General features: G+C 36.2%; 1 protein-coding gene across 3 annotated transcripts in view; it reads left to right on the forward strand.

Annotated features, from left to right (window-relative positions):
- The window catches only part of LOC119250668 (lysine-specific demethylase 5D-like), a 38447-nt gene that overhangs the window by 7430 nt on the left and 6832 nt on the right, over positions 1–24185 (forward strand). For 2 of the 3 annotated variants that reach the window (XM_037518329.2, XM_037518328.2), the window contains 11 exons: positions 1643–1801; positions 2133–2252; positions 2370–2528; positions 13395–13576; positions 13671–13833; positions 21440–21559; positions 21677–21871; positions 22033–22322; positions 22399–22523; positions 22651–22798; positions 24082–24178. In XM_037518329.2, the coding sequence (XP_037374226.1) occupies positions 1643–1801; positions 2133–2252; positions 2370–2528; positions 13395–13576; positions 13671–13833; positions 21440–21559; positions 21677–21871; positions 22033–22322; positions 22399–22523; positions 22651–22798; positions 24082–24178 (1758 nt within the window). The remainder of the gene's footprint in view (positions 1–1642; positions 1802–2132; positions 2253–2369; positions 2529–13394; positions 13577–13670; positions 13834–21439; positions 21560–21676; positions 21872–22032; positions 22323–22398; positions 22524–22650; positions 22799–24081; positions 24179–24185) is intronic. The other variant, XM_037518330.2, reaches the window with a different exon arrangement.

A 24185-nucleotide genomic window follows, 5' to 3' on the forward strand; every position in this document is an offset into this window, starting at 1 on the left:
CCTACCCTTTATGTGAGAACTTTTATTGTCATTAAATTGTGTTGTCTCTATATTTCTATAAGTTTTGGGGTGTCCTTGCCAGAGCTACTTTTACTTTTTAATAATTTTTGTTTACCCTCCCTGCTCTGTAAATATTTATGTTACAAAAATTTTATTTTTAAATAGCTTTCGGTTTTGAGCGCTACAATTGTGTTTTTCTTAATTGTTTCCACCTGCGTTTCTTATAGTACTGGTTGTCCTAAGTTTTTCTTCTTTCTTGAGGTCTGAAAGTCATTTATGACTTTTCTCTAACTTCTGTAATACGGTGAATACCTAGTTCAGTTGTCTTCTTTTTATTGTCATATAGTATGTATACATAAAACTACATAAGGTAGTTTTGCTTATTTTATACTTTTTAATTAGTATCAGTATATAACTCTTGTGTTTCTTTAGTCAATATTATATTTTGAGAAATTCATTTGTATTTTATGAGTTCTCATTGTATTACACTTTTTTTTTTTTAAAGATTTACTTTTATACAATAGCTGGGGTACAGGTCAGAGGTGTGGGGAGGGTGAGAGGATTCACCACAGACAGAACAGGGAGAGGAATAGGCAGACGACTGAAATACACTGCTGAGGGGAGCAGCAGATGAGAAAGGAGAGGTCTACCACGCCATGTGGGAATCTCCATGGCAGACTGGTAATCGAACCTGCACTGCAGAGGCTGTGGGTGGCTTTACAGTGCTGCTCTCAACCCGCTGCACCACCGGGGAGGCCCGTATTAACACTTTTTAAAGTACAATTTTATTAAACACGGCTTCATTCTAAAAATCTATTACATTGTTTATGGATTTTTTTTGGCATTTCCAGTTTCAGTATTTATTCTTTAGATTTCCTGGCTTGGGCTGGAATATTAATGATACTTGTACTTAACCTTTCGTGATCTGTGTAGGCATTTCTGTTGTATATTAATAAGATTAGAATGGTGACAAAGTAACTGCTATACACATGTAAAAATATTTGTACATTTACATATTTGAGTTATTGCTCATCTTTTAAACTGAAAATTTACTTCTGGATTCTTCCATTGTAGCTTAACTGCAAGTGATTTTTCCAATATGTAAACTCATCCTGCTAAAAATTTGTGTTTATCATCTTTCTTAACTGGTACTACTAGTTTATTTAAATAGCATCTATGAATGTAAGTATTCAGCTTTGTCTTAATTATTATAATCAACTACTTGGATGACTAATTCATTCTGTGAATTGATGAAGACAGCTTTTAGAGTGAAAATGGACACCTATTAAACTCTTACAGTATAACAATAGGTATTTCACTTGTATTAATTTTGTGTTAAACTACTAGTTCAGCTTGCAACCTATACAAGTTAGCATTACCCAGATGATTCATGATTTTAAGTTTAGAATTGTACCATTGGACCTTATATAAAAATCTTCTTTGTTGCTCATAAAGCCCCTTAATTGTGATTCTTTATTAACCATGTTATTTAGTAATTATATCCTATCATTTTACATACCAAGTGAATGATTAAGTAGAACATTGCATAGCCATTCACTGATAGTAGGCATTAAAAATAGACTGGGAACCTGGGGCAAGGTATCATGGAGCACATAATTTATATTTTTAGTTTTCCTCATAGATTGATTCATATGTTTGCCGAATATGCTATCGAGGGGATGAGGATGATAGACTTCTTCTCTGCAATGGCTGTGATGACAATTACCACATCTTCTGCCTGTTACCACCACTTCCTGAAGTTCCCAGAGGTGTCTGGAGGTGCCCAAAGTGTATCATGGCGGTAAGGCCAGTACTATATAGATATTTAAATTTAGTTTAATTCAGCCTCCTGATTTTAAAGAGAAACTAGGTAGGTAATAGTTTTATCCTTTTCTAAAGGTTGTATGATCATTAGTGGAACAATGAGCAAGATAGTTGGGCAGGACAGTAGAGAATAAAACAGAAAAGGGATCATATTGCTGATGAATCATAGGAACAAAGAAAATGTCTACTAGACACTGCATAAACTATCCACTGGAAATGGTAGTGATATAGCATAAGATATATCTCTAGCTGTTCTTGTGAAGTCTTAGTCTGCTGCCTCTATGTTGCTGAAATATTTTCTATTTCAGGAATGTAAGAGATCCCCTGAAGCCTTTGGCTTTGAGCAGGCTACCCAGGAGTACACTTTGCAGAGCTTTGGTGAAATGGCTGATTCATTCAAGACTGACTATTTCAGCATGCCTGTGCATGTGTGTAATTATAAAATGGGGAAATGGGGGGATTCGCGTCTGATAGCTTTAGTGCTCATAGAGACATCTAACCCAAGTATAGTGGGCTTTGATCATCTCTTAAACTTGTTTTTGCAGATGGTACCTACAGAACTAGTAGAGAAGGAATTCTGGAGAATAGTGAGCAGCATTGAGGAGGATGTAACAGTGGAGTATGGAGCAGACATTCATACCAAAGAATTTGGCAGTGGTTTTCCTGTCAGCAGTAGCAAAATAAACCTGTCTCCTGAAGAGGAGGTAATATGGTTGGTAATTCATATTAACAGTATTAATGTGGGAAGTCAGTATGTGAAACCCATTATTTTTACAAGTCCCTTTCATAATATTTACTGTTTGAAAGAACTAGGTGGGCTCAAGAAGTGTCATTGAATTTACTGATTTGTATGCATAATGTGGAACAGATGAGATAATACAGAGACCACTAATTTCGTTCTTAAATATAAGATGATGTCTCCATTCAGATGTCCTAATTTGCCACTTGTAAGGTAATCACATTAGAAACTTCTCCTTAGGTGCAGAGCCAAATTTTTTGGGAAGGAATTAAAAAATAAGTTACCTCAGGTATTACTGAGAAATTATCCTTATTGTAATTGTTTTACCAGTAAAATTACAAGAACCAAACACATTCTTCAAGTTTTGAACTTTATATTTCTGTCTTTTTTCCGGTGTTGTGCTTTGAAAAGTCGTCTATACTGTTTCTCATGATTTTAATTCATTTCATGTTTCATTAATGTATAAAATTCCACTTTGATATATCATCATTTATCTATTTTTCTGTTGGATTACTTTTAGCATCTGGCTATTATATTATTAAGTCTGTCGTAAAATTCTCATGAATTTTAGGTAATATATTTGGGAATGGATTGAAGTTGTACCAAGTTTTACTCTAATAACAGTTAGTTATATTTATAATCTCAACTTTGCCACTTTTTCATCAGGTTATTCTTCCAAGTGCTGATGGTAGAAGCATATCATTTTTATTGTCAAGCTACCAGAAATCTCTAGGTACTTAATGTGTATATAGTGCGTACACATGTGTATCTATATACACATGTGCATGCATATATCGATGAGTGAAAAAAATGCAGTCTTAGTATTTGACTACTTCATGATGGAATTATAAGCTTCTCTTTCCTGTCTCTGAATTCCATACCTATAATTTGACTTGGTGTCTGGATCTACTTTTTACTACATATATTATTCTGTATACTTAGGCTTTAGGTACGTTTTTGTAACTTAACATAGGGAAATGAATTTTGAAAAAATCTGATTGTGAAGATTTTTAATCATAGCCAGTTTTCACAAATTGTGAGAACTGATGATTTGCAACTATTTTTATTATTTTAGAACTTATTTTTCTTTTTCAGTTTTCCCTTTTTTCTTTCATTTCACTTAAATCCTTTTAGTTTTACATTTATATATAAATGTGTATATGTAATACTGTATTTCAGAAAGACAAGAAAAAAATACACATACCGTGTACATTTCTGTATATGCACTTGTGTATATATGTGGTGTGTTTGTATATGTATATTTGTGCATATATTTTTTAATTAATATTTTTTATTTTTTACATATTTGTTCGTTTTTTTAATTCTTTTTTAAAAATTTGTTAATTTATACAAGAACCAGGGTACAGGCCAGATTCACGGGAGGGTGGCAGGATTCACCAGAGACAGAGCGAGGAACAGAACAGGCAGACTGATGAAATACACTGCTAAGGGGAGCAGCGGGTGTGACAGGAGAGGTCTGCCACACCACATGGGACCTTCGCCGGCCGGCCAGGATAGAACCAACGTTCAGAGGCTGCGGACAGCTTCACAGCTCTGCACTCAACTGCCTGTGCCACCAGCTGAGGCCCTCTTTTTAAAGATTTATTTATTTATGTATACAAGAGCTGGTGTACAGGCCAGAGATGCAGGGTGTGAGAGGATTCACCAGAGACAGAGTGGGGAACAGAACAGGCAAACTGACTGAAATACACTGTTGAAGGGAGCAGCTGGCAAGTCAGGAGAGGTCTGGTGTGACATATGGGTTTTTCTCTCCGGCTGGCTGGGGATGGAACTCATGCTGCACAGGCTGCGGATTGCTTCATAGTGCAGTGCTTAACCCCTTGCACCACTAGGGAGGCCCATCATTGTTCATTTTTAAACAATAGTTGCTTCCCCTTACCCCCTCAGGTTAGTCCCCATAGAGTTTCCTTCACCAGTGCACCCATGCACCATCATCTCAGTCCCCTGTGTTCCTCCCCCCTCCCTCTGATCCTTGTCCCTCTTCCTCCCCTGCAGTATGTCTCTGATTTATAATTGTCCATTTTTGCTTTGCTGTGTTTTGTACTGTTGTTATTTTTTTACACTGATGTCTTATTAGATACCCTATATTCCTGCTGTAAGTGAAACCACCCAATATTTTTCTTTTACCTTCTGCTTATTTCACTGAGCATAATTCCTTCTAGTTCCATCCACGTTGCTGTGAATGGCATGAGTTTATCTTTTTTGATTGCTGAATAATATTCCATTGTGTACATGTGCCACATCTTCTTGATCCAGTCATCTATTTTTGGGCATTTGGGTTGCTTCCAGATTTTACCTATTGTAAATAGTGCTACAGTAAACATAGGGGTATAGGTGTTCTTTTGAACCAGTGTTTTTGTGTCCTTTGGGGAGATCCCTAGGAATGAAATTGCTGGGTCTTATGGTAGTTCCATTTTTAGTAGACTGAGGAACCTCCTGACAGCTTTCCATAGTGGTTGGACCAGTTTGCACTCCCACCAGCAATGCCAGAGAATTCCTTTTTCACCACATCCTCACCAACATTTGTTGTTACTTGTTTTTTTGATATGTGCCATTAGTGGTGTAAGGTGGTATCTTAATGTGGTTTTAATTTGCATTTCCCTGATGATAAGGGATGTTGAACATTTTTTGATATGCTTGTTGGCCATTTGCATTTCCTCTTCGGAGAAATGTCTTTTAAGTTTTTCTGCCTGTTTCTTGACTGGATTGTTTATTTTGTTGTTGTTGACTCATGTGAGCTCTTTGTATATCTTTGTGATTAGTCCCTTATCAGTTGACTGGAGTGCAAAAATTTTTTCCTAATCACTGGGGTGTTTTTCTGTTTGGGTTCATGTCTCTTTTGCGGTGCAGAAGCTTTTCAGTTTGATATAATCCCAGGTATTTATCTTTTCTTTGACTTTCTTTGCTTTGGGTGATGAGTCTTTAAAGATGTTAGTGAGATGTATGTCTTGTATTGTTTTGCCTATTTTTTAAAATATATTTTATGGTCTCAGGTCTTATTTCCAGTTCTTTTATCCATTTTGAGTTGATTTTTGTGCACGGTGAAAGGAGTGGCCTAGTTTCATGTGGTGGTTCAGTTTTCCTATTGTTTTGCCTATTTTTTAAAATATATTTTATGGTCTCAGGTCTTATGTCCAGTTCTTTTATCCATTTTGAGTTGATTTTTGTGCACGGTGAAAGGAGTGGCCTAGTTTCATGTGGTGGTTCAGTTTTCCCAGGCACATTTATTGAGCAGGCTGTCCATGTTCCATTGTATATTCTTTGCTCCTTTGTCAAGATCAGTTGTCCAATAAGTGTGGTTTTATTTCTGGGCTCTCTTTTCGGTTCCATTGATCTTTGGGTCTCTATTTTTGTTTCAGTACCAAACTTTTAATTATTATGGCTTGGTAGTATAGCTTGAAGTTTGATACTTGAAGTGTGATACCTCATTTCTCCTTTGTTTTCATCAATAGGGCTTTGGCTATTCATGTTTTTTTGTGGTTCCATATGAATTTCATCAGTATTTGTTCTATTTTTTTGAATAATGTCATTGAGATTTTTATTGGACTAGCATTGAGTCTGCATATTGCTTTTGTTAGGATGGACACTTTAATAATGTTAATTCTTCTGATCCATGAGCAGGGGATGTCTTTCCATTTCTTTGTGTTGTCTTCTATTTCTTTTAATCCCACCATGTGGTATTCTTGCCAGCTGGCTGGGATTGAACCCGCTCTACAGAGGCTGCAGACAGCTTCATAGTGCAGCGCTCAACTGCCTGCGCCACCAGGGAGGCCCTAATATTTTTTATATAGGTCTTTCACCTCTTTTGTTAGCTTTATTCCCAAGTATTTGATTTTTTTTTTTTTGTTTCAGTTATAAAAGGGATGGTTTTCTTGATTTCTTCTTTTTCAGATTGATGTGTATAGGAAGTCTACTGATTTTTGTGTGTTGATTTTATATCCTGCTGCTTTACTAAATTGGTTTACTGATTATTTTGAGTAGTTTTTCTGTGGAGTTTTTAGGGTTCTCTATGTATATTATCATATCATCTGCAAATGTGATAGTTTTACTACTTCTTTCTCTCTTTGGATTCCTTGTATGTCTTTCTCTTGTCTTATTGTCCTAGCTAGGACCGCCAGTACTATATTGAAGAGCAGTGGTGAGAGAGGACATCCTTGTCTTGTTCCTGATCTTAAAGGAAAGACTTTCAGCTTTTCACCATTGAGAATAATACTGGCAGTGGGTTTGTCATATATGGCTTTTATTGTGTTAAGGTATGTTCCTTCTATCCCGAGAATTTCAAGGGCCTTCTTCATAAATGGATGTTGGACTTTGTCGAATGCTTTCTCAGCATCTATTGATATGATCATATGGTTTTTATTTTTCTTTTTGATGATGTGTTGGATTACATTGATCAATTTTCATATGTTGAACCATCCTTGTGCCCCTGGGATCAATCTCACTTGATGGTGATGTCCTATCCCTTTGATGTATTGTTGGATTCTGTTGGCAAGGATTTTGTTGAGGATTTTTGCATCAGTGTTCATTAGGAAGATTGGCCTGTAATTTTCTTTTTTTGTGCTGTCTTTGTTGGATTTTGGTATTAGTGTAATGTTGGCTTCATAGAACGTATTTGGTAGTGTTCCTTCTTTTTCAGTTTTTTGAAAGAGTTTATGTAAGATAAGCACTAATTCACTGCTGACCATTTTGTAGAATTCATTTGTGAAGCCATCTGGACCTGGACTTTTGTTTTTGGGGAGTGCTTTGATTACTGCCTCAGTTTTGCTGCTTGTAATTGGTCTGTTTAGGTGTTCTGTTTCTTCTTTGTCCAACTTGGATGATTATATCATTCTAGGAATTTTTTTTTTATAAAGATTTATTTTTTATTTATTTATACAAGCATTGGGTACAGTCCGAAGCGCGGGAGGGTGAGAGAATTCACCAGAGCCAGAGCGGGGAACAGAACAGGCAGAAGGACCGAAGTACACTGCTGAGGGGAGCAGCGGGCGGCAGGAGAGGTCTGCACGCCATGTGGGACCCTCCTCTGGTGGCCGGGGAGCAGCCGGGGATTGAACCGGCGCTGCAGAGGCTGCAGGCAGCTTCCCAACCCTGCGCTCAACCGCTGGGCCACCGGGGAGGCCCTCATTCTAGGAATTTGTCCATCTCTTCTAGGTTGTTGAATTTGTTTGCCTATAAGTGCTCATAGTAATCTCTGATGATTCTTTTGATTTCTACTGAGTCTGTTGTTATTTGTCCTCTTTCATTTATAATCCTATTTATACTTGTTTTCTCCCATTTTTTCTTTGTGAGCCTGGCTAGAGATTTGTCTATTTTGTTTATTTTTTCAAAGAACCAACTTTTGATTTCATTGATCTTTTGGATTTTTTTAATTTCCAATTCATTTAGTTCTGCTTTGATTTTTGTTATTTCCTTTCTTCTACTGGCTTTAGGGTTTTTTGTTGTTTTTGTTCTTTTTCTAGCTCTTTGAGATGTGAGATTAGATTGTTTCTTTGATTCTTTCTTGTTTGTTGATGTGAGCCTGTATTGCTATGTATTTTCCTCATATTGCTGCTTTTGCTGCATCCCATACATTCTGGACAGTGGTGTCCTCCTTGTTGTTCAACTCAAAGTATTTTCTGATTTCTTCTTAGGTCTCCTCATTGGTGCATTGGTGTTCCAGTTGTGTGGATTTCAGTCTCCATGAAATGGGATGGTTCCTTGCTTTCTTTTCAAGATTTATTTCTAGTTAGATGTCTTTATGATCAGAGAAGATAGTTGGAATGATTGTGATCTTCATGTATCTGTTGATGTTTGTCTTGTGGCCCAGTATGTTATCGATTCTGGAGAATGATCCATGCGCACTTGAGAAAAATGTGTATTCTGGTTTTTTTAGGTGCAGTGTTATATAGATGTCTGTTAAGTCCATGAGTTCTGTGTCTTTGTTTAGAGCTCTAGTGTCTTTATTTACTTATTGTCTCATTGATCTGTACATAATCCGGTCAAAGTTCACTGACCCCCATGGGGGTCGGACCTGTGCGTATATTCTTCAAAATATTATTCTTAGAACTTTGTTTTAAATGGTGTTGATCTCTACATTTGTTTCTAGATCATGTTAATAGTTATATTTTGTAAATGTATTAAAATTTTATTTGTATTTTCAGGTTTAATACAGATTTTTCTACATGTCTTTTATCTACATTTATTTATCTGTATTTATCCACATGCCTTTTTTGTTGTTGTTTGTGTACCATTCATGAATCTCAGATCTTTTTCCATTGGTGGTTTTTATTTTTTTCTATTGATTGATTGATTGATTTTAATTTATACAATAGTTGGGGTACAGGTCAGAGGGCATGGGAGGGTTTTACGATCTACCAGAGACAGTCGGGAACAAAACAGGCAGATTGACTAAAATACACTGCTGAGGGCAGCAGTGGACGAGACAGGAGTGGTCTCCCATGACATGTGGGAATCTCCCGCGCTGCAGAGCAGGCTGAGGACAGCTTCATAGCACTGTGTTCAACCTGCTGTCACTGTGGAGGGCCGGTTTTTGTTTTGTCTAAAGCAAATTCTATAGAAATTTCTTAGAGGTATCTGTTAATTCTTTTTAATTTGTCATAATGTCATATTATAAGAAAGGTATCTGAGTATGTACAATTTGGTTTTGGGAATTTTCTTCTTACGATACTTTTTGTTCCTCTGAGAAAGAGAAGGTTTTTTGTATATGGAAATTAGTAGATTATTTTACAAAATTAGGTTATGAATAAAGATCTCAGATTTATAAAGTCACACCAAAATTAAATAATTTACAATATGAGGGAATTAAGAACATAAATATACACTACTGATAGCAGAATAAGACTTTACAAAAACAGTTACGAAGCAGTGCAAAAAATACTCCAAAAGTCATTTTCAGACACCTCAAAATAGCATGTAAAATTTTAAAATAGTCTTTGGCTTCTGACTTTTGGAAAATTAATGTATATTTTACATTAATTTATCAGTAGGGCTTCTGTAAGTTTTCTTTCTTTTAATTTACTACAAACTTATTACAATTATATTTGATAGATGTTTCAGTTTTTACAAAAGTATGAGACTTAATTTAGCAACTTTGAGGAGTTACAGTATACTATACTATACAATACTGTAACTGTTGAACCACTGAAATATGAGAATTAGACTCTCAGTTTGACAAAATTCTTAGCACTAGGCCTGTGTAATATAACTTCTCATCTTTCTGTCTTAAAATCCTGTTAGATGGACCATCTTGTAAAATTCATTTTAATGATTCTTAAGCTTTCACTTTTCTTTTACTTCTCTTAGTCTGCTTATTAATAAAACAATTGGAGTTTATCCATTTTGTTGATAACTAAATATTAATAAAGATTTTTAGTTTGAATTACTATTCCACAATCCTTGAATTTCTGATTTCTAATGTTATACTTTTCAGAGTTTCTGATTATTTTTCTCATTCTAGTCAATATTAAATAAATTTTCTTCCTCATATTTTTATTATACTGAATATATTGTATTATCTATAGTTTTATCAATTGTTTGTGTAATTTGATATTTTCTCAACAAATTTCAACACATTTTACCCCAGTTCTATGACCTTTCTAGTTAAGAACTCATATTTCATTGAACCACTTTTTCCTGAAGGCTAAGCTAAAATATAAAATAATCCCTGCTTAAGAATTTTATTGTTTCTGCTAAAATGCAAAGGACTTTATACCTCAAAGAGTCGGTAACTGTTTTTTTTTAGCTTGGTATTTTCAAGTATATGTGAATACCAGCCCAAAATTCTATCATGTTCAGCTGTGGGCATTTGTTTTTTTTGTTCCTCTTCCAGCAGCAGAAGTAATGTGTGGAAATGTACTTGTCATTATTCTTATCTTTAGGAATTTTTCACCTTCTTCCATTTCTTACTGTTAAAGTCTTTGATGTACAGGTTGTGTCTTCTGTATTAAATTGGGCCACCAGAAATTATGAACAAGACCGGTCAGACATCAGTTTTAAAACTTTAATTTGTATATGTGCTTTTATTTTGTCCTCAAATTATTTTCTTAGGTAGCATCTTGAAGTGCTTTATGATTTCTCTATTACAATGTAATGGAAATTAAATTGTATGTATTAAACTTATTGTAGCCCAGAAATTTTTAGAGTTGCATTATTTAGTAATACTACTATTAGGTCATTTTTCAAGTTTCCATATTCAGCAGTTTTTCTCTCCTCTGATTCCTTTTTGTGAAACTGTCTAATGAGTCTCCATGGCTATGTCATTATGAAAGAGTCATCTACTTACAAAAATAATTAGGAATGACTATGTAATACAAATAATCTTGAGTAATTAATAAATGTATCTTCCATATTTGTGTTTGACTAAAACCAAATTTGATTTTATTTAAATTATGTTTAAAGTGTTGGTGCTCTTCAACTCTTTCAATATTTTCCTTGTGGTCTTAAGTTATTATTTTTGTATATAAACAGTAATCACTGAACAGGAAAACCTAGACTTATATCATAGTTAGGTTCAGATTGTCTAGTGTACTTGCAAGTAAAGCCTATAATTTAGCCTTTGAGCTAAATGGGAACATGTATTTTCATTACTTACTTATGAGGTTCAGCTGTTGTTGGGATTCACAATTCTAGGAGCATACATGCATTTCATTCATCTCCTCTGTCAAAGTTAAAACCCAAAATAAAATCACCTTTTCATTGGATTAAAAAGGTGATCTTTCCCTTTGAGGCAACTTGTTTTATACTTGGACAGAGATAAATCACTACATTTCTTGTCTTAGTAGTCAATTTTCCGTAGTACTTAGTTTTATTTGTCTAAGTTCTTATTTTGACAGTTAACGATTTTATAAAACCTCAAACTCTTGAGTTATAGGGATGTAATTTCTGTCTTCCTCTGTTTCTGTCAAAATATAATATATTGAAGCCATGGGGAATTGAAAATAAAACCATGGATAAAGGGGTAGTGCTCTGCCAAACCATTTTTAAGGATGATTATAACATTTTATGTTCCCATTAGCAGTGGATCAGAGTTGTAACTGCTTTGCAACCTTATAATAGCACACTTGATTTCATTGATACTATCTTATTGTTTAGTCTATTTCATTGTGGTTTTAAGCTACCTTTCTCACATTAAGAATGTAGCGCTATATTGCATTATTTTGTAATCTGAGCTTACATTTTCTTTAGTGGAGTACCTATGGACCTCATTGACCATTTAAATGCTTACATCAGCCTTTTACTACTCTTCCAACAAGCTCTTCACTTCCTAATGGTACAGAGGTTAAAGGTGTGCCAAACTTGAAAGTCTGAGAGCTTGTTTGCTTAGCTTGTTTCCTAGCCTCCATCTTGTTGCTTGCTGTATACTTTGGATTGTAAGGGAATCTTTCCAAGATCCTATATCACAAAAGTATTTCAGTCCTAGCTGTTCCTCTTAGGCTTTTTGTTAATCCTGTTTGATTCAGTGCTCTCCAGTGCTCTAGGAAATAGTACTAATTTGCTTATCTTTTGTTTCTCCTGAGAAATGTCCTCCATTAGCTGCTGTTTAATTTTGCAGTAAATCTGAGCTCTGCAAAGTAAAGTTAGTTTTTCATATTAGCTCTTCACTGTGCTCCATCACAGGTTAAAACAAGAGTTTTTTGAGGACAGATCTATTTTTTAAGATTTATTTGTTATGCACTGAAGAACTGGGGTACAGACCAGAAGTGTGGGGGTGAGAGGATTCACCAAAGACAGAGCGGGGAACAGAACAGGCAGACTGAGTGAAACACACTGATGAGGGGAACAGCAGGTGAGACAGGAGAGGTCTGCTGCTCCATGTCGGTTGCTCCCTTGGTGGGGATTGAACTCGTGCTGCAGTGACTGCGGACAGCTTCATAGTGTGCTGTTTAACACCTTGTACCCCCAGGGAGGCCCGAGGACAGATCCTGTTTTATTTTGCTCCTTCTAGAATGAAGAACCCAAATGGACAATGTGTACTGCTGTCTGTTAGATTAACCTGAGCTGGAAAGGGACTCAGGGTGGGTGAGGGAAAGAATAAGTTAAAATATCATGAAGCTTTTCTACTGTCTTTAGTTGGTTTTTCATGATTTGTCTCTTGTTTACAGTAAACCTTTGAGCATTATCTAGAGTTCTGATAAAGTTGTATTTGATTTTTGCCAGGCTTTGATTTTTTTTGTGTTTCACTAGAGAAACACTATAAAGAGTTTTCTATTCCATTGATGTTCTACAGCCAATAATTTTTTCACATGCCTCAAAATATAACAGATAAAAACAAGTGAGGTGGTAGTAATTACGTAGTTAATAATTTAGTATTTTGGGAATAAAGAAGTATTATATGGAAAATGCCAGGTATTGGACTCAGATTTGGGCAAGATTTAGAGCAGAAAAGATATTCTTACTTTGCTTTGTTTCCTGGACCAGTAATAACAGAGAAATATAAAGGGACTATACAGTTACAAAATTTAGAAGATTTGAACCACTTGAGTAATAACATTATGTTGGTAAATAGGATAAAGTGAACTAAACATTGGAATAGTGTTTGTTAGAGGGTCAGATGAATATTAATCTGAATTACAATTAAAATTATATTAATAATGACTCATATTTTGAGTTAGTTTTCTTCTCAGAAGAAAAGATTTGCATTTATAAATAACACTTGGACCTTCCAGGGAACATGAATACCAGGTTTTTAGTCACAAACTAGAGCAAAGCAGCATGCCTTAAGAATATAGTTTTTTTAAATCATCTTGCTCAGTTTGCCTTTTGTCACCCAACTCTGCTCATTACCAATTCTGGCAAATCTCTGACCTAACAGGAGTATGCAACCAGTGGTTGGAATCTGAATGTGATGCCAGTGCTGGATCAATCAGTTCTTTGCCACATCAATGCTGACATCTCAGGCATGAAGGTTCCCTGGCTCTATGTAGGAATGGTATTCTCAGCATTTTGTTGGCATATTGAAGATCACTGGAGTTACTCTATTAACTATCTGCATTGGTGAGTAGGGCCTAAATGGCTCAATAGAGATCAAGACCCCCCTGCTATGCACAGATACGTCCAGACTTTACATGACTTCTCTTTATTTGAGCAGGGGTGAGCCAAAGACCTGGTATGGGGTACCTTCAGTGGCAGCAGAGCACTTAGAGGAGGTGATGAAGAGGCTGACACCTGAGTTATTTGATAGCCAGCCTGATCTCCTACACCAGCTTGTCACTCTCATGAATCCCAATACTCTGATGTCTCATGGTGTGCCAGTGAGTACCTGTACGGGGCAGGGGTGGGGATGAATTTAATGCCTACATGATAGTAGGGAGAGAATGAGGAAGAACTTAGTTTTAAAGGAAATAAACGTGTGTGCATTTTGCTATGGAGACGCATTCTTTCCTATGCTGCTGTCAAGTTGAAAGTCTGTGTATACTAGTAGGTGTGCTTGAGTGATGATGGCAGTAACTATTTGACATTGTACTTCAATAACAAAATAATTAAATAAATATTAAATATGTTGTCAAGACATTAACAATATAGAAAGTAAAAATTGATTTCTTACCTTTTAATCTGCCTCAAAGTTTTCTTTTAACCTAGTTTTTGGTGAATATTACTGAACATAAATTCTAATTTCATAAAACTAAAGTTTGGGGCAACAATTTCTATTTGGGAATTTCTAGAATTAGTCTATATCACTTTTAGAAAACTAAAGTCAGCCAAAAATTTGTAGGAGATAAAGTAAGGCATATTCTGCAACACAGTATATACATTTTCTCATTCAAAATTATGTAATGACGTTGATTGATTTTTGGATATTGAACCATCCTTGTGTCCCTGGAATGAATCCTACTTGGTCATGGTGAATTATGTTGTGGATACATTGTTGGATTCTGATAGCTAAAATTTTGTTGAGGATTTTTGCATCAGTGTTCATTAGGGAGATTGGCCTGTAGTTTCCCTTTCTTGTGTTGTCCTTGTTCGGTTTTGGTATTAGTGTAATTTTGGCTTCATAGAACGTGTTTGGTATTGTCCCTTCCTTCTCAATTTTGAAGAAGAATTTGTGAGGGATAGGCACTAATTCGTCTCTGAATGTTTGGTAGAATTCATTTGGAAATCCATCAGGTCCTGGGCTTTTTTCTTTTTTTTTATAGAGGCATGTTACTTATTTACTTATTTGTTTGTTTGTTTGATGGTTTGTTTATACATGCACTGGGTACAGTCAGAAGCACGGGAGGGTGAGAGAATTCACCAGAGCCAGAGCAGGGAACAGAGCAGGCAGTAGGACCGAAGTACACTGCTGAGGGGAGCAGCGGGCAGCAGGAGAGGTCTGCGCGCCATGTGGGACCCTCCTCCAGTGGCCCGGGAGCAGCCAGGGATAGAACCGGCGCTGCAGAGGCTGTGGGCAGCTTCGCAACCCAGCGCTCAACCGCTGTGCCACCGGGGAGGCCCACTGGGCTTTTGTTTTTGGGGAGGTTTTTGATTACCATTTCAGTTTCGCTGCTTGTAATTGGTCTGTTTAGGTGTTCTATTTCTTCTTTATCTAGCTTTGGGTGATTGTAGAGTTGTAGGAATTTGTCCATCTCTTCTAGATGTTGAACTTATTTTCATATAACTGTTCACAGTAGTTTCTGATTATTCTTTTGATTTCTGCTGTGTCCGTTGTGATTTCTCCTCTTTCATTTATGATCCTATTTATTTGTGCTTTCTCCCGTTTTTCCTTTGTGAGCCTGGCTAGTGGTTTGTCTATTTTATTTATTTTTTTGAAGAACCAGCTCTTGGTTTCATTGATCTTTTGATTGTTTTTTTTAGTTTCGATTTCATTTATTTCTGCTTTGGTTTTCATTATTTCTTTTCTTCCACTGGTTTTAGGGTTTTTTTGTTCTTTTTCTAGTTCTTTGAGCTTTGAGATGAGGTTGTTTCTTTGAGTTCTTTCTTGTTGGTTGATGTGAGTCTCTATTTCTATATATTTTCCTCTTATTACTGTTTTTGCTGCATCCCATACATTTAGGAAATTGGTGTCCTCCTTGTCATTCAACTCAAAGAATATTTTAATTTCTTCTTTGATCTCCTCATTAGCCAGTGGTCTTCCAGTGGTGTGGGTTTCAATCTCCATGAGGTAGGAGAGTTCCTTGCCTTCTTTTTATGGCACCTGCACCCCAATGTTTATAGCAGCACTATTTACAATAGCTAAGCTTTGGAAACAACCCAAATGCCCAAAAGTAGATGACTGGATCAAGAAGATGTGGTCCATATACACCATGGAATATTACTCAGCATTCAAAAAAGATAAACACATGCAATTTGCAGCAACGTGGATGGCACTGGAAGGGATCATGCTCAGCAAAATAAGCCGGAAAGAAAAAGAAAAATACCGGATGGTCTCACTTATAGCAGGAATTTAGAAAACCTAAATAAGAGTCCAGGAAAAAGACTAATCAATACAAAGTAAGAATCAAAATCAACAAGCAACTATAAACCAGAGACACACTATGGGTGGGGGTGTGTGTAGGAGGGGCGGGGAAAGGAAGGACTAGAGTCAAAATAAGGGGGGGACAATTGTATGGGGAATATAACCAAAATGAAAATGCATGCATTGTGCAAAGATGAAAAAAGATGTAAGAATTATATAAAATAAAATATTTACATTTTAAAAATACAGGAAAAAGTACCATTAAAAGTATTAAAATGTAAAGAAATATTGTCAGATCTACATAAACCTGTGTAAAGCCTCACTTTTCATCACTTTTGTATCTGTCTTCCTCCGTTTTCAGATCTGCACAAAATTTTCCAGTTCTCAGTTTTTTTTAAGTTCTTACTTGCATTTCCCACTGTTTGCTATTACTATTGTGTCATTAAAAAAGAAAATAGGTTTTGCCTATTGTAAATAGTGCGCAATAAACATCGGGGTACAGGTGTTCTCTTCAATGTTCTTGTGTCCTTTGGGTAGATCCCTAGGAGTGGAATTGCAGGGTTTTATGGTAGTTCCATTTTTAGTAGACTGAGGAACCTCCAGACAGCTTTCTATAGTGGTTGGACCAGGATGCACTCCCACCAGCAGTGCAGGAGAGTTCCTTTTTTACCACATACTTGCCAACATTTGTTGTTTCTGGTTTTTTTGATATGTGCCATTCTTATTGGTGTATGGTGGTATCTCAATGTGATTTTGATTTGCATTTCCATGATTAGAAGGGATGTTGAACATTTTTTCATATGCTTGTTGGCCATTTTCATTTCCTCTTCGGAGAAATGTCTTCTAACTTCTTCTGCCCATTTCTTGACTGGTTTGTTTTGTTTTTGTTGACTTGTGTGAATTTTTTGTATATCGTTGTGATCAGTCCCTTATCAGTTGAATGGAGTGCAAAGATTTTTTTGTGCATTGGGAAAGGAAATTCTTTGGGGACTAAACCTGAGGGGGTGGGGAGAGCAAATATTGTTTAAAAATGATCAATGATGTAAAAAGAAAATAGCATTAAAATATATTAAAAAAAGAAAAGAGGTCTCAATAATGAAGTCAAACTACTGTTTAGGTATATTTTGTCATGCCTCTGGTATCACTGCTTACTATTCTTTTTTTCTCTCCATGTGTATTCAACTCTTACACCTACAAGTTGTTACACAGTTTTTCATAGTACTGTATTCTTTTTTCACCCCTGTAAATTTGGAAAGACATCCCCTTTCATTTCTGATTTTAATATTTTCATCTCACTGTCCTTTTCTAGCTAAACGCTTGTCGAATTTATTAGTCATTTCACTAAACTTTGTTTTGATTCTCTATTTTTCTGTTCTCTATTTTACATTTCTTCTTCATGAAGTGACCCTTTTATCAACATTCAGTGTCCTTTATTTCACAATTTTTTATGTAATGTCCCTATTTAATATTAGCATGGACTTTGATTTTTTTCTTTTTTTGATTTTCAGCATATATTCTATATAAATGACTAATTTTTTGCAACAGGGTATAGTTGGGTCTTGTTTTTCATTTATTCTTCCAATCTTTGCCTTTTGAGAATGTAATAGTATAGTAGCTGATTAAAAAGGATTCACTTGTGCCATTTTGTGGTTTTCTGCATATCTTATTTTGTTATTTTGTTCAGCTGTTCCATGACTTCACTCTTTATGATCAGTTTGTTCTGTTATACTGGTTTAATACTTTTCCCTTTCTACAAAAATTAACACTGATGTAGAAAATTTAAAAGTTTAATAATTTAAAAAAGATCTTGAAATCAGAAAAAAAGTAATACATTTTGCTTTCCATTTATTTTTTCTGAATTTCACCAGGGCAAACACAGCTAATATTTTATAATATGTAACAAAATAGTTGAGTAGAAAGCAGTTTACCTTCAAAGATTACTAGAGAAAGGAACCCTGCCTTTTTTTTTTTTTTTAAATCTCTCCCTCTTGTTTTTTCTTTCATTGTCTTAAACATGTTACTTTATGCCTTTTGGCATCTCTTATTTTTTATGAGAAATAATGCTGACAATCTCATTCTGATGCATTTCTTCTCCCTACTTTCATCATTTATTTATCATTAGCATTCAGCATTTTCATTATAGAGGACAGGCATACTTTATGAGTAATTCATCAAGTGATTTCATGGTAGTGCAAATACCATTGAGTGCAATTACACAAACCTGGATGATACGACCTTTGGCACAAGAATATATAAATAAGACCATTCATTGATCAAAATGCTATTGAGTGATGCATGGCTGTTGTCTATTTGAGTGTGTCTTGCTTAGATTGTTTTCAACACATTGATTTTTTCCTAAATGTGTGAGTTTCTGAACCATTATTTCTTCACAGTATGACTGATAGGTATCCCAAAGGTCATTTAGCATCTGTTATTTTTCTCCATTTTTTTTTCCCCTCTGCTTCTCAGGAAGGTACACATTTTTTAAAAATTTGATATGGAAACCAGTGAATTTTTACAGACCCAGAGTGCTTTTTTATTTCCTTTTTATGGTTTTTTTTAATCTCTTGAGATTCTCTATTTAGAGGTATTATTTGCTACTCTTAACTTTGGTTTTATAAACATTGTTTCTTCAACTGTTGAAATCTATTTATGATATTTTATTTACTTTGTTTATCCAGTATCTTTAAGGCATTGACTATCTCAGAAATAGTTTCATTGAGTAAGCGGTATGTTGGATTTTTTTTCTTGAAAGCTAAACATTATGAACATTAAATTGTAAGAGTCCAGGAACTGATTTTTCCACTAGCTTTCCCTTCACTGTATTTTTTGTTGTTGTTGCTTTTTGTACTTTTAAGTAATGTTTCTGAACAAATTTTTATTTTACAGTATTTTTGAGGTGGAATTTACTTCAGTCAAAATTACCCATTTTAAAGTGAAATTCCAGTTGTTATATAACCACTCCCTTTTGTCTAGTTCCAAACCACTAACTAGTTCACTATCTTTTTAAGAAAAAAAAAAAAAGATTTATTTTTAAAAATTTAAATATTTTATTTTATATAATTCTTACATCGTTGTTTATTTGTGCAAGAACCAGGCTACAGGCCAGATTTGCGGGAGGGTGAAAGAATTCACCAGAGACAGAGTGGGGAACAGAACAGGCAGATTGACTGTAATACACTGCTGAGGGGAGCTGCAGGCGAGACAGGAGAGGTCTGCTGTGCCATGTGGGATCCTCGCCAGCCTACCGGGGTCTAACTGGCGTGGCAGAGGCTGCAGACAGCTTCACAGCGCCTGGCTCAACCACCTGTGCCAGCAGGAGAGGTCCTAGTTAAACTATCTTAAATTTATTTTTTCATCAAATCAATCCCCATTTGCTCCTTCTGGTCACTGAACCACTTTCTCACTTTGTTTTTACAGATTTATGTATTCTGCAAATTATTTATAAAGAAAGTAGTACAATATATATCACTGCTTCATGCTGTTTATGACTGGATATTATTTCATTGTATGTTTATAACATTATATGTATCTGCTTGTCTTTGTTGAGCCTTTAAATTGCTCCCTCTTTTTAAATACTATGAATAATGCTGTGGACATTTTTGTATGAATACATATTGGAGTCCTTGTTTTCAGCCATAGTTTTCCTTTTAAAAAAGTTCTTGCTACAGTTAAATAGGAAAGAATTATTATCTGTTGTTTTAATATACAAATCCCTTTGATAGTGAGCATCATTTTATGTCCTTGAAGTAATCAAATTGGTATTATTTTCCTCTGCTCTGTTAAGCTGGTGGACATCTAGCGAGCTGATAAATTTAAACTCAAGTGAAAAGAGAAAAATATCCAGATTTTTTAATAATTCAGGGAACATTTGTTCCTTATTAGTGATTTTGTTTAAAATTCTGTTCTTACCTCCTTCTTGGGTTTATCTTGAACGGTAACCAGAGGATCTTATCTGAATATGTATATGGGTTTCTTGATTCCCAAAAAGAGATGAGATAGGCTAAAACTCACTCTCACTTCTTTGAAAACAAGATCTATCTTGTGCCCCACAAAACTAGCACATTGCATTAGGAATTTAAGATAGTAGTTACTGAGATAGAAGAGTTATTGCTAGGAAAGTTACGACATCACAGCATTCTCATCAAAATTTAGAATTTGCTATTATATTTTTTTAACTAGATGTTCTTCTATTTGTATTATGTAATTTTAGTAGAAATTTCAAAGTCTTCTGACACTTTCAGTTTAATCTTTGTTTTAGTACAGGAATTTTTGAAGTTTCTCTTTCCCTCATTCATATGGACATAATTTCTTTTTTTTTAAAGATTTATTTTTTATTTTTATTTATTTATTTTATTTATTTATACAAGCACTGGGTACAGTCAGAAGCGCGGGAGGGTGAGAGAATTCACCAGAGCCAGAGCGGGGAGCAGAGCAGGCAGAAGGACCGAAGTACACTGCTGAGGGGAGCAGCGGGCGGCAGGAGAGGTCTGCGCGCCATGTGGGACCCTCCTCTGGTGGCCGGGGAGCTGCCGGGGATTGAACCGGCGCTGCAGAAGCTGCGGGCAGCTTCGCAACCCAGCGCTCAACCGCTGCGCCACTGGGGAGGCCCGACACAATTTCTTGACTTTTCGATTGTTCCTTTCTTTGAGTCAATGATCTTTTTTTTTTTTTTTTTTTTTTAAAGATTTATTTATTTATTTATTTATTTATACAAGCACTGGGTACAGTCAGAAGCACAACGCAGGAGGGTGAGAGGACTCACCAGAGCCAGAGCGGGAGCAAAACAGGCAGACGACAGAAATACACTGCTGAGGAGAGCAGTTGGTGCGGCAGGAGAGGTCTGTCACACCATGTGGGACCCTCACCTGTGTCCGGGGATTGAACCGGTGCTGCAGAGACTGGGGGCAGCTTCGCAGCCCAGTGCTCAATTGCTGTGCCACTGGGGAGGTCCCCTAATGATCTTCTTAATGTATTTCTTTTTTGAATGTATTTTAATTTTCTTTGTACTTTTCTCTGAATATCATTTTTGACCTATATGTTCTTATTTTAAGCCATGTACATATAAAGATTTTATCTTTTTTTTTAAGATTTATTTATTTATATAAAAATGAGGTACAGGCAGGAGGCACAAGAGGGTGAGAGGATTCACTAGAGACACAGCAGGGAACAGAACAGGCAGACTGATGAAAAACACTGCTGAGGGGAGCAGCGGGCGAGAAAGGAGAGGTCTGCTGTGCCATGTGGGATTCTCACCAGCTGGCGGGGATCAAACCCATGCTGCAGAGGCTGCAGACAGCTTCACTTTGCGGCGCTCAATCAAGCGGCACTCGATCAACTGCCTGCACAACCAGGGAGGCCCATTATCTCTTAGCACTTTTCCCCCCATATTGGTTACAAGATACAAATGTATTCTTAGTCTGCATCCTTTCACTAGTTGTGACCCACTTCTGTCTTCTTTTCAGGTTGTCCGCACAAACCAGTGTGCAGGAGAATTTGTCATTACATTCCCTCGGGCTTATCACAGTGGCTTTAACCAAGGCTACAATTTTGCTGAAGCTGTCAACTTTTGCACCGCTGACTGGGTGAGTTTAGGATGTGGTAGGCTTGCAGATAGGAAGGCATTAAAAAATGCAGTCATTGAGGAAAAATGAAGCACTTTGGTCTCCAGATGTCCATACACGGTCTTGAACTCCTTGCAGCTACCTGTTGGACGGCAGTGCATTGATCACTATCGGCAACTACGCCGCTACTGTGTTTTTTCCCATGAGGAGCTTATATGCAAGATGGCTGCTTTTCCAGAGAAACTGGACCTGAATCTGGCTGTAGCTGTGCATAAGGAAATGTTTATTATGGTTCAGGAAGAGCGACGTTTACGAAAGACCCTGCTGGAGAAGGTGGGTGATGAGGAACAAGGATAAGGATTCAGTCACGTAGACTGTGGAAGGGAGAAGAGACAAAAATTGAGTAAGCACTCATGCCTCATCTGTGTCATACATTTAGGTGTAAAGATGCAGACTATATATGTTTATATTTTTTTCTTCCAATTTTTCTACAGCTATCCTTACAAAGTTGGGCCCACAGCAGGGCTGATTGTTGGCCTAGGTGGGGTATCCTCAACCCTGCTCCTAGTATTTACAGTATATGTGGGTTGACCCACCCCCAGGGCATCACAGAGGCTGAGCGAGAGGCTTTCGAGCTACTCCCAGATGATGAACGCCAGTGTATCAAGTGCAAGACCACATGCTTCCTATCTGCCCTGGCCTGCTACGACTGCCCAGATGGCCTTGTCTGCCTTTCCCACATCAATGATCTCTGCAAGTGCTCCAGAAGCCGACAGTACTTACGGTGAGCATGGTGCCTACTTGTGGATCACAAGGTTACAGAACTGGGCCACATATTTTTTCCTTGAACCCTCCTCCAGGTATCGGTATACACTGGATGAGCTCCCTGCTATGCTGCAAAAGCTGAAAGTTCGAGCTGAATCCTTTGACACCTGGGCCAACAAAGTACGAGTGGCCCTAGAGGTAGAGGATGGCCGAAAGCGCAGTGAGTGATAAGATATGAAAAGATCCATGGGCATACCTGTTGCTTTTTTTTCTTGGGCATTACTAACCTCCATTCGCTATCTATTCATAACACTCCCCACCTGTTACAACTTTCACTGTTTCTCCAGGTTTTGAAGAACTCAGGGCACTAGAGTCTGAGGCTCGTGAGAAGAGGTTTCCTGATAGTGAGCTACTGGAGAGATTGAAAAACTGTCTAAGTAAAGCAGAAGCTTGTGCTTCCCAAGTCCTGGGACTGGTCAGTGGCCAAGAGGCCAGGTAAGTTAAAGAACAGAGCAAAAAGGATCACAGTATACATGATGAAAATGGATAACAAAAAAGTCACAACGTAAGATAATAATCCACTTAAAGAAAGTTAATACATTCCATTATGGCCATACTGTTGAATAAAATATGTGTGTGTGTGTGGCGGGGGAGGGTGTAACTTATCAAAGTATTGATTCAGCAGTGGGCAAAAGAATAGTGAGAGTGGAGATACGATAATAACAATTTCAATAGAAAACTTTGGTACTGCTGTTAGCAAATCCCATAAAATAGTTTTGTCAGAATTTCCACAAAAATTATTTTTCTCTAAGTACATAAAATTTAAATTTTGGAAAGCTCTTCAAACCTTTATTTTCCTACTTACTATTAAAAATACATAATAATAGATACATGTTTTTCTGACTGCAGAGATTATTACATATATATGCTTTGTAAATTTCAAGTTTAAGTAGAAATAATAGCTACAATACAGTGTCAGATCATTTAAAATTTTTTTTTAAATTTAAAATTGGTACAGTAATAATTCCCTTTTATGAACAACCTCTTTCCCTTTTCTGTTTCAAAAGAAATAAATACTCATAGTATGGAGGGTTGACTTTAAATACTTAACGTTCTTAGTCTTTCTCAAGTTGTAATCAATATAATTCCCTTAACATCTTCAGTTCTTTCTCTTATAGAAAGTTACTCCCTAAGAGTACATCCTAGGATTTTTACTCACTTGGAAATATTGTTGTACTCCTGACATAATAAACTTTTACTTCTCTTTTATTTAGAGGATTCACTATTACTTTGATTTTGATCATAATACTGCTTCTTAATTCTTCTATATACTTTGTTTAAAGATTGTGGTATTTATGTTTTGCTTTAATTAAAAAAAATCTGTTAACTGCTTAACTTGTGTTTTTCACTCTTCACTTTGATCCCCTTTTGCCTCTTAACTAAATAAAAGCTACCCCCTAGGTCCCATCTCACATTTCTGTTCTCGAAAAAGAAAATATTATGTATTTTTATTATTCTAATTGTAGTAATACTAACACATTATACCATTAATTTCTGCAGAAACTCTCATTTTGATATGTTCAGTCTTTTCTCTTGTAAGTTTTTATTAAATATAAAATATCCTCAAGTGTTTTCTCTTATGTTACTGGTTTAATCCCCAAATTTCAAAAGATAACTCATAAGTACTGCAGTAATATGAAGGAAAAATAAAGATCCTGGATTTCTCTGAATGTTTAAAACATGACCTGGCAGGTTCACTTTTTCCCTGACTTCCACAGGCTAGAATCCTCACAACTGACCCTGACCGAGCTCCAGGTCCTTCTTGAACAGATGGGCAGTCTGCCATGTGCCATGCATCAGATTGGGGATGTCAAGGTGAGGA

The sequence above is a fragment of the Talpa occidentalis genome, unplaced genomic scaffold (genome assembly GCF_014898055.3).
Source record: "Talpa occidentalis isolate TD23 unplaced genomic scaffold, MPIMG_talOcc4v2.1 talOcc4.18, whole genome shotgun sequence".
Taxonomy (NCBI): domain Eukaryota; kingdom Metazoa; phylum Chordata; class Mammalia; order Eulipotyphla; family Talpidae; genus Talpa; species Talpa occidentalis.